At 47.0% G+C, this 10,101-nt stretch overlaps 2 protein-coding genes across 2 annotated transcripts in view; one reads left to right on the top strand and one right to left on the bottom strand.

The window, feature by feature from the left end:
- Positions 1-8,729, bottom strand: part of OSBPL11 (oxysterol binding protein like 11) — a 40,526-nt gene extending 31,797 nt beyond the window's left edge. The window contains exons 1-3 of the mRNA XM_042877976.1: positions 8,528-8,729; positions 1,291-1,358; positions 833-1,008 (exon numbers count right to left, since the gene is read on the bottom strand). Of these exons, the coding sequence (XP_042733910.1) occupies positions 833-1,008; positions 1,291-1,358; positions 8,528-8,729 (446 nt within the window). The remainder of the gene's footprint in view (positions 1-832; positions 1,009-1,290; positions 1,359-8,527) is intronic.
- LOC122183698 (glycerol-3-phosphate dehydrogenase 1-like protein) overlaps positions 8,661-10,101 on the top strand; it is a 14,292-nt gene continuing 12,851 nt past the window's right edge. Inside the window, exon 1 of the mRNA XM_042877942.1 lies at positions 8,661-8,768. Coding sequence (XP_042733876.1) covers positions 8,728-8,768 — 41 coding nt within the window. The 5' untranslated portion in view covers positions 8,661-8,727. The remainder of the gene's footprint in view (positions 8,769-10,101) is intronic.

Below are 10,101 nucleotides of genomic sequence, written 5' to 3'. Positions count from 1 at the left end.
GGGCCCGCCGAGCCCGCTCAGGCAGCGCCGGGACCCGGCCGCGCTCGCCCCATGCGGGCTGCGATGGCGGCGGCTCCCCGCACCCCCGCGCCGCCTCGCTCGGCCCGGCTCCCCGCACGGCCGCCGCGGGCTGTGGGAAGCCCGCCCTCCCTCTCCCTCGCCCGGCCGCCTCTTCCGGGGCAGCGCCGCCGCCATCTTTAGTGCGGGCAGCGGCTGGCGGAGGCGGGGCGCCGCCATCTCCGCGCCGGGCTGGCGGCTGCGCCCGGTCCGCCGTGCTCGGGGACGCGCCTCGCCTGCGAGCGGGATGGCAAAACTTGCTGCCTGGTTGGTTCTGCTGTTAGGAGAAACGTAGGGAGGCAATCACCAGTTATCCTGCTCAGAGGGTGTAAAGTCAAGCCGTCCAAACGGAGATTGTTACAAGCACCAAGACCAAAACCGATCAGCTCACGCTTATTCCGTCAGGCTGCCAGCGCTAGTGCAGCCTTTCTCTGCTTGGCCGAGAGAAAAGTCATTTCTGAAGCGGGTAAAGCCAGCCCGTTTGTGAGTTACGGTCATTACTCAGACCACGTGCCTAGGGCTATATCTATCACATATCTCAGCTTAAAGGATGCCACGTTCCTGCGAACTTCCCAGAGCCGGCTCTGCCACAGAGCGGCGTGCTGCACACCGCTCTCACACCGTGACTTCTATCGGGACAAGTTTTGCTGGGGATGGAGCTTCTCCCGGCTGGCTGGTGCCCTCTAGTGCGAGATGCAAGTAATTCATTTCAAACCTAACGCCCGACCTTAGGCTGAGGTTGTTTTTTTGTTTGTTTGTTTGTTTGTTTGTTTACCTTAATTCACTCAGCACGCGAAGAACAGGAGCATAGAACAAACCATGGCCTCGGTTAGTGAGTTTATGGTTCTGCTCCACACCCCATGCGATCTGATCATCCTTCCCTCCTTCTCTCTCCAGCCCACGGGCAGGGTCTTTGGGCAAGCACCTTCCAGGCAGTCTCTTGCAGCACACCTGTAATATGGGAAACAACCATTATACATAGTGCCCTGTATGGGAACCTACAGAGGACACAAAGAAGCAAAAATGCAAGGGAGAAGATGTTCTGAATTAGCCCATTTACATCCCTCCTTGTCAGCACACACAGTCTCAGCTAACACAGCCCAGTGAGGACTGCCTGTTACACCGACAGCTGCAGTGTCACTTACAGAGACACATCACCACTGCACAGACATAAAATCCTCCACTCCTGCGTTTTTACAAGAATCGCTGGTCTCAACAGAAGCAGAACTTCACCTGTGCCAGATGATAAACTGTTTTGCTTCCTCCATGCACGGGCGTTTTTCTTTTTTCACAGCGCTGCACTTGCAATACCAGAGATTATCGTAAGGTGGCACTGACAACTGCGTGACCAAATGTGATAAGGACGTACTGTTCAAGATGTCATTTAACTTCAGTTTACACTCGCTGCTAATTATAACTTGTGGTCAGTTTCACTGCTCTGGTCGCCTCTCCCAGTTGTAGCTTAATGGTTCAAAGTGACCAAAATCTTGCCTTGGCCCTTGTACAAACAGCACAGGGAGAGCACAGAGGTGCCATGGCAAAGCACCCTGCTGCAAGTACATCCTAATTTATCATTTTGTTAATTCTGGAAAAACGTCCAAAACTTTGTACTGCTCTTGCAGATTTCTTCCAAATCTTGCAGTCTGGATAGGCATGCTTAGCATTTCTTCTGGTCAGTGCCATTTCTGCTGAATACCAAGATCTACCCACATTCAAAGACTAAAGTTCTAAAACCCAGCATATTTTTAATCACTTGTGTGCTAAAAACAAACAAAAAAGCAAACAAAAAAACAACAAAAAAATAATAACACCTGTGGTTTTTCCAAATAGAATTTACACAGGTTCTCTATAATTCTCCTGTTAGTTGGTCGGGACTTTTTTCCTGATGTAAATCATACCTTCGAATGAGCTTAACCTAAAATTAGACCTGTGTCCTCCTCTGGTAGCCAGTGCAGAGAAAATAAGAAAGGACTGTTCCTGCTTGCTAAAGGAACTGCATCCTCTACAGAGTCATGGAGGAATACCATAAATCCTGGAAAGACAGAAGTATCACCCGTCTTCCTTGCACAAGGAGTGCTGTGTTTCCTAAGCATTGCTGAACTGGGAAAGCTGCTGACTAATGAGAAAATGACTAATACTGCTTCACATCCACATTGGTTCATTGTGCAATCAATGCTTATTAGGGTTAGATTCTTTCTTCAGGCAGCAGAGATTAGAGTTTATTAATAGTCTGAAATATATTTTATGTTTTCTGGGCTCTTCTGCATAACGAATATGAAAGAACTTCCCATGCTTACCATGAATAGAAGATATCTTGCCCACTACAGCTCTAGAGTGCCATAACACAAGAACATGAAAAGGAATATAGCTAAATGAACAGCCATTCTTCTACAGTACACTGGATGCATCACTATATTCTCCTGATCATACATGAGAATAGCCAAGAAGGTCAGGTGAATGTAATACGAACTTGCTTCAGTCTCTAGAGTATTTCACACTGTTTGAGAGGAAGTCCTGAATGAAACTCTACAGGTATCTCTGTATTACTGGGTCTGTGGTTTGTAGGAAGTTAACATATGAAGCTCTGTGCTGTTTGACTTGCAGGATCACTGACACTTGCTTTTAGTGGTTATTCATCATTCCTTCTGTTGCCTTAATGAGTCAAAACCTTTATTTTTGTGTGCTTTTCAGTCACTGTCAATCATAAAAATGTCAAAGAGTACCAGTCCCAAGACAGATCCCTGTGGAACACCTCTGAACATTGGCCTCCACCTGGTCAGAGAGCCATTGACCACAGCTCTCTGGCTGCTACCTTCCACTCAATCCCTTATCCACCAAATAGTTCACCCTTCAGATCCATCTCTCTCCAATTTAGAGGTAAAGATGTGGTGGGGAACCATGTCAAAGGCCTTGCACAATTCCAGGTAGATGACATCTGTTGCATTCCCTTTGTCCAGTGATGCTTGTCACTCCATAATTCCCTTCCTCCTCCTCTCTACCAATCATTGTGCTCTGCTGCAATGCAGAGTAGTTCAACTATAATTCAAAAGCCCAGCCATAAGCATCAGAGCCACAGATGGCAGCAGTTCATGCTGCCTCAAATGCTTCCCTCCCCACCCACAACCCACTTGCATCCTTCACAGTCACATTTGACACCATTTCCAGTTGCACTAAGTATGACTTTGCATTGAGTCATGCTGTTGTCTCCAACATTACATCACCTGGCACAATCCAGAGTCAGACACGCCAGAGACAAGGGGAGCACATCTATGGCTGTGGTTCAGGGCTTCCCAATCCCTTCATCTACTTCATGACCACCTTCAGCCTTTTTCTATCCTACCCTATGGCACAACATCGTGTTCCCGCCTTCCACTGTTCTGCAGATCACTGTGAGGATTCCTGTGCTCCATGTTTCTCAATCCTCTGAAAAGATAATACGTTTTTCTTTCAATAAATGGAACAGCTGCTGAATTAGTTCAGTTCTTCAGTCACTAGCCCCTTCTCCTAGAAGCCTTTTTGTGCTTTTCTTCCCTCCTACACATTTTTTTCTGCATGGTTTCTATGGCAACCTGTGTACCTCTCCATCTGCTGCAGATCCCTGTTACCATGTTTTCTTTCTTGTCATCTCTGCCAAATAACATTTCCAGGTGTGTCATGATAACAAGATTAGATTGGAAATCAAGCCAAAGCACTCAGTAGTTTTGGTAGTCAGACCTGCCATATGTAATCCCACTGCTCCATTGCCATATATGCTCTACCTATGGGAGACTGATACTGAGCTCTTTCAGTACCAGATGTCCCACATGTATCAGCATGCTCTAATCAATTCCATAGCCACTTCATAACATCCGGATTACATCCTTCCTTCTCATTGCAGCCCCTGCTGCTTACAGAGCAGGTATATTTGGATTCTGGAAAGCCCGTGTAGCTCTGTTGCCTGAGGAATGCTTTGAAGACAATTATCAACCAGGGCCGTTTTTCTTCCAGCAAATGCATTTTTCATTTCTGCTGTAATCGTATAATATTTTAGTTCTCCTGAAAACCTTCTCCATTAGGTTACAGAAAGCCCTACACTGTAGGGACTGTAAACAACTGACTCTCCTGTCCATTCTGCTTGAATGATGAAACCTGCCTGAAATTTGCTTAGATTCCTATAGGCCTAAAATGCAACTTCATTTTCTACTAAGTACTTTTGGAAAACTTATTTAAGTGTGGAAAAAAAAAAAAACACAACATTCCTGCTATATAATCCAATCAAAGCCTGCAGCAGAGAACTCAACTGAATAAAATGAATGGAGCAAAAACATCACTGTTGATTTGTTTCCTAGATCTCATGAGCTGGTAAAGTCAGACTGCAAGAAATCCATGTGGAAGCAGTAAAGCTGTAAGTAATTTGGACTGTGAGTTTTTACAGACAGAAACTGATATTATTTGTTTGTATGCAGCACCCTGGAGGAGCTGTGTTAAGATATTAGATGTGGCCTCAATATAAATGGCTGCTATTTAACACCTACAATTAACAGTAATTATGCATACAGTGAACTAGTGTTTATACATATATTTTTGCAAAACTTCAATATAGAGTATAATTCAGGAAAAACCTGTGTAAAAAAAATCCACTGGAAATCACATTGGCCTGTGTTATATTAGTAATGCTGATGCTAATGCTGCTCATCATTTGAAGGCGTGGGTTAGATGCGATGCTGGCAGTTTAGGTAGAGGCAGAATTTTAGCTATAGCTCTATGTCGTTATGAAAGATGTGAACTGCAATGCAGATAATGCAAGACATCTCAGAAATACACAGAAAGCGTAGGGAAAAGGGAAAAAATATGATATGCAGAAAAAGCTATCCTTCAAACATCAACAGTTAAAGGTGTAGCAGCAAAACTGCTCAAAATCAAAACAAAGCAGACCATGCACAGGGGTGGAAATCAAGATGAAAAAGGTTTTATCTGCATTGTTACAAAGAAAACAAAAGAAAGGATCACCAGCAATGGCAGTAGGGTAGATAGCTAGAAGCTAAAGAAGTATGTTGCTTCAGTTTCCATAAAGAAAATTATGCAACCCTGGAGGGCAGAGGCAACTCACTTAATGGGCTTAAGGGCACAGCTATGGAAATTACCATATGCAATACTTGAAAACTCTTCACCCTTCAGTTCTGAAGAATGAGTAATCTCCATAACCAAAATCTATGGGTTGGTCAGCACAAAATCTCTTGGCATTTTAGCACACAGGCCAGAGAGCAAATGAGTAATAAACAGCACAGGGAAGCAGGAAAAGGGCTAAAATGCAAGATAGGCATGTTACATGTAGATGAACCCAGTATCTTTCTTTGATAAGATAACTGCATTTGTGGACGAAGGAAAACTAGTAAAATCTTATCAACCTGGACTTTGGTAAAATATTTGATTTGGTATTACTAGAAAATGTATTAGCTAAACTCAAGAAGATAGGGATTAATGTAAACATGATAAAATGCTGAAGGAGTCTAGGACAGAGGTAAAAACTACTGATAGTGCTGATAGCAAAGAATGGGCCTGGAGGAATCCATACGAATGCTGTCATTAAATCAGTTTGGAGTAAAAAAATGACAAGCAGGATAATGAAATTTGCTAACAAGAAATCTGGGAGGTGTTCTCAATACAGAGGAAGCCTTACAGAGAGAATGGTTGTTATGCCCTGGTAACAGGCATGGGATGAATTGTAAACATATAAAACACAAGGACGTGCACCGATTAACTAATTACATTTCTGCTGTAAATTAAAATTCATTAGCTATGAACAACAGAAGAGGAAAAGCCACATAGCTGATACAATCATTAAAGAGGTAAATGCAATCTCATGTGTAGCTTAGCAAGTATTTCCGGGAACAACCATTAGATACAGACAAGGCACTGGGTAAAATTCCACTGAGAGTTTAGGGCATCGTTCAGGTTATCAGCATTTAGCAAGTCTGAATTCATGCTGGAACAGGTACAGAGAAGCAGCACCCAGATAATCTGAGAAATAACAAAGGAGATAAGAGAGCATGAGCTTGGCAGAACGAGTGCTGGGAAGTGCTGATTCTTCCTTGTGAATACATTTGGGGCAAGAGGCGGGCAGAGAGAGGAAGCCTCAATATGCAGTGCCCTCTAACTTGTTCTCAGTTCCCTTCCCACAGAGCAGCCAGCCCCCTATTCCTCCCTGCCCATCTCTTGCCTGCAAAGTTTGGCATTTATCAGTCACATTTTTATGAATGTCCAAAGCCCACCTTGTCCCCATGAAGAAAAGCACACCTGACTTAAAAGTTAAGAAAGCCTCTTGGCTCTCCTGGTTTTGTGGCAGTGACAATCAGCCTTTTTGTTTATTTGCAGCAGCTGTTTGGCTGATCAAAACCAGCTGGCTTTGTAAACCCAGGCTGTTGACATGTGCAGAACCTATTAGGTGCTGAAGCGGAACAGGTGAGCATGGGTGGGGTGGCCTTGAGAGGGCTGTCCTTATCCTCCCTGCTAACCAGACCCAGCTTTTATGTCTGTCACATTCTAATGACTCACACCTGAGCAAGTTCTCCTGCACTTATGTGAAAAACAAACACTGTGACTTTGTCAGAGAGAACAGGTTCTTCTCCTTTTCTGATAGAATTACAGTCATCAGCATCCACTGCTGCTATAAGCGGCTCCAGGGCTTTCAAATCCAAGAAAGGATAAGTTTCTCGTGGCTATTCTGTGTCCCCACTCAAAACCGCCACTGAAACAGCCCAGGCACCTGAACCTGCCACATAAAGCAGGCTGCAATAGCCACGTATTACTGCTTTCCACAGAGCCGTGATTGCACAAACTCAGAGGACAGCTCAACAGCAGTGCCAGCTCTCCAGTTAATGTCACGATGTACAGGCAAATGTGTGCATGCCCAGCCTCAGGCTGCTGCTCCCCATGGGTGTTCCCCGCATCCATCTGCCTGCTCGCCCTCTGCCAACCTCACCCCTGCCACCTTCTGTGCACCAACCAAATGGTCAGTACAAGGTCAGAGTGGAAGCTACAGGCACAGGACCCATTTGTAACTTAAAGTTTTCACTTCAATTTAGATTGCTGTTTGCAATACTCAAAAATTCTGTCTGCTAAGAACACCTTAAGGAAATTGACCCTTCAACGAGAAAGGTAGCGATAAGACAAGGAAGAGATAGTAGCTCCATAGATTGGGGGTTGGACTCGATGATCTCTAGATGTCCCTTCCAACCCCTACAATTCTGTGATTCTGTGATTTAGGTTAGAACTAAGGAGGAAATGCTTCATGCTGGGGGTACTGAGGCAGTGGCTGCCCAGAGAACTTATGAATGCCCCTTCCCTGGAGGTGTTCAAGTGCAGGCTAGGTGTGATCAGGTGGGGGTTGTTTCTTACCCATGGCAGGGGGATGGAACTGGATAATCCTTATGGTCCCTTTCAGTCCAAACCTATCTATGGTTACCTGATTGTTGCATGAATTAGGTCCAGAAGCCAATGCTTTGGTGAGTATGTCCTCACCTCAGGACCAGAGGAGTCAGCAGGACTGGGCAGCTGAAAAGTCTTGGGGTGCAGTAAAATGGTAAAAACCTCCAAAGGAGATTTTCTTCATAGTAAAAAAGAGAATAAAGAAAGCTAAGAGGCCCAGAGGAACTATGCAGCCAGGGAAAGCACAAAACATGGTAAACAAGCTGAGAGTGCAGGAAACGCTCCTAGAACCAGAGCTTGCGTGCCTTGGCTATACTCAAACTGTACAATTTACATCAGGCTCCCAGCTTAAGCTTCATCTTCAGGAGGCTGTTCTTCACATATTTCCTGGCATTTTATGTGAGCTCAGGATGCAGGTGAGCTGATGAAGCTGACAGCAGGTGGGCTGAGCATGTGCCTACCTCCAAAACTATCCCTACCCTTCCCAAAAACACTGGCAGCTGTCCTCAATCTATGAGTCACTGTGTCAATCTGCTTGTTGTGGAGCTGGGTGCTTCTGAGCTGGCCCCTGGGCAAGAATAGCACCTGCAGGCTGAGCCTCAGAGCCCAGCAGGAGAGAGCTGGTGGGATGTGGATGGGGGAGGCACAGGCAGAGAGAGGGCAGGGAAGCAGCTCCATAGCACAGAAGTGGGAGAGAAGGCTGCTCTGATGAGATGTGGAGGGCTGAGAGGTGACATATGGCAATTTGCAGGGAGTCATGGATGTCAGACCATATAGGGGAAAAGAAAGACACTGCTTTGTCCTGCCTTGCTTCCATTGACATAAGAAGCTGCAATACAGTCCATCGTTTCAGTTTATCAGTTGAACACGGCTCTTGCAATGCACTTATCCCCTTTCCCTGGTGTTGGAGAGACAGACCCCCATCTGCGGGATGATCCTAACCAGTGTCCATCTGGCTGGCAGGACAGGTGGCGCACAGAGCCAGCTCCGCAGACCCCCGCTGCCACCTCACCCCACCTCCTTCCCTCCCTTCCTCAATTCCCTCCCCCCCCGTCCCTCCCACGAGGTGAAGCTCGATCCGTTTCCAGCCCCGAGAGGAACCCCGCCGGGCCGGGCACAGGGCGCATCCCCGCGCTGGTGCCGCCTCCCCGGGGGCAGGACCGATTCGGGGCCACGGGCCCTCGCAGCCTGACGCCCGTTTCTCCCGCAGGCGCCGGGGGCCGGGCCGGAGGCGGTGCTGGTAACCGGGCCGAGCACAGCAGCATGTCGCCGCTCCGCGTCTGCATCGTGGGTTCGGGAAACTGGTGAGTGAAGGGAACCTTTTTCCTTCCTTGCTTCCTTCCTTCCTTCCTTCTCCCATTTTCTCTTTTTTTTGTTTTCTTTTTTCCTTTCTCGCTGCCCGTCCCTCCGCCTCCTTCAGGCGCATCACGGGATGCCGGGGGCCCGCACAGCGCCGTGCCGCTCTCCCCTGCCCAGCAGCGGGGCCGGGGTCCGCAACAGGTTCCGGCGGGGGTCGGGCGGCGGGGTGCGGGTCTCCATGGTGCTGAAAGCGGCAGCGCTCACCGCGCCGCTCCGCCGCCCCCGGCCGGGGCTTGTCCCGTGTTAACGCTCCGGGCACCGACTGGCTGCACCGGTCTGGCATCCCTGCTCTGTTAAAATAATAACCCAGAGGGAAGAGGAAATTCTGAAAGCAGCTGCTCTTAGCTCGGGGCTGGGGGGGTCTGTTTGTATTATAACCCAATTGGGAATTGTCAGACTGCTCGCATGCAGCAAATGCAAACAGAAGAAAGAAATGCAGAAGCCAACGAGAATTGGAAAAACATAAGGCTTCTACTTAAGTGCATGAACTCCAACACTGAAAGCCTGGCACAAGCGTAGTATGATCCCAGGGAGAATGAGAGCTGAGCTGAGCCAGTAGTTGTGTTTATTTGTGGCAGAGTCCGTGCTGTTCAAATATCAGCCTAAAGTAGTTAGCAGAGCAGCAGCACTGCTCCTATTCCTTTGAAAGAACCAGGACTTGGGGTTCGTTTACCAGCACAACATACTGGCACTCTTCACTTTTATCGTTTTTGGCAGTTTTGCACTTCTTCTCAGAAAGAGTGGTGATGCAGTGGCACAGGTTGCCCACAGAGATGGTAGAGTCACCATCCCTGGAGGTGTTCAAGAATTGTGGAGAAGTGGCACTGAGGAACATCATTAGTGGGCATGGTGGGGATAGGTCAGGTTTGGACTGGATTATATTAGTGGTCTTTTCCAAACTTAAAGATTTTATATGCAGATATAGCCTTGTCAAAACATTGTGCTCAGCTCCACAGCTTATCCTTGCCCCTGCTTATAGGAATACATCTGCTCCCGCTTAGTCCTTTTTGCCTAGATGAAAGCACTGCTTGCAAAAGCTCCTGGGCACTGACAGCCTCCACTGAAATCAGTAATTCTTGTCTCAGTGGACTTTGCATCTTACTTGCAGTTTGTATAACCTAAGCACAAATAAAATGAACATGTATGTGCGTGTGCTTGGGATTAGCAAACAGGTAATTCTTTGGATTGTTTTTGTGCAAGAAGGGCAAGTTTCTGTAGAATTTTACATTCCTGACAGCTTACCAGAAGCAAACACACACACACACACACACACACACA

This window comes from Lagopus leucura, unplaced genomic scaffold, assembly GCF_019238085.1.
Source record: "Lagopus leucura isolate 7727_CA_CO unplaced genomic scaffold, USGS_WTPT01 Super-Scaffold_100019, whole genome shotgun sequence".
NCBI lineage: Eukaryota > Metazoa > Chordata > Aves > Galliformes > Phasianidae > Lagopus > Lagopus leucura.
The sequence above is the reverse complement of the archived record's forward strand: the minus strand, read 5'-3'. Positions and strand labels throughout refer to the sequence as shown.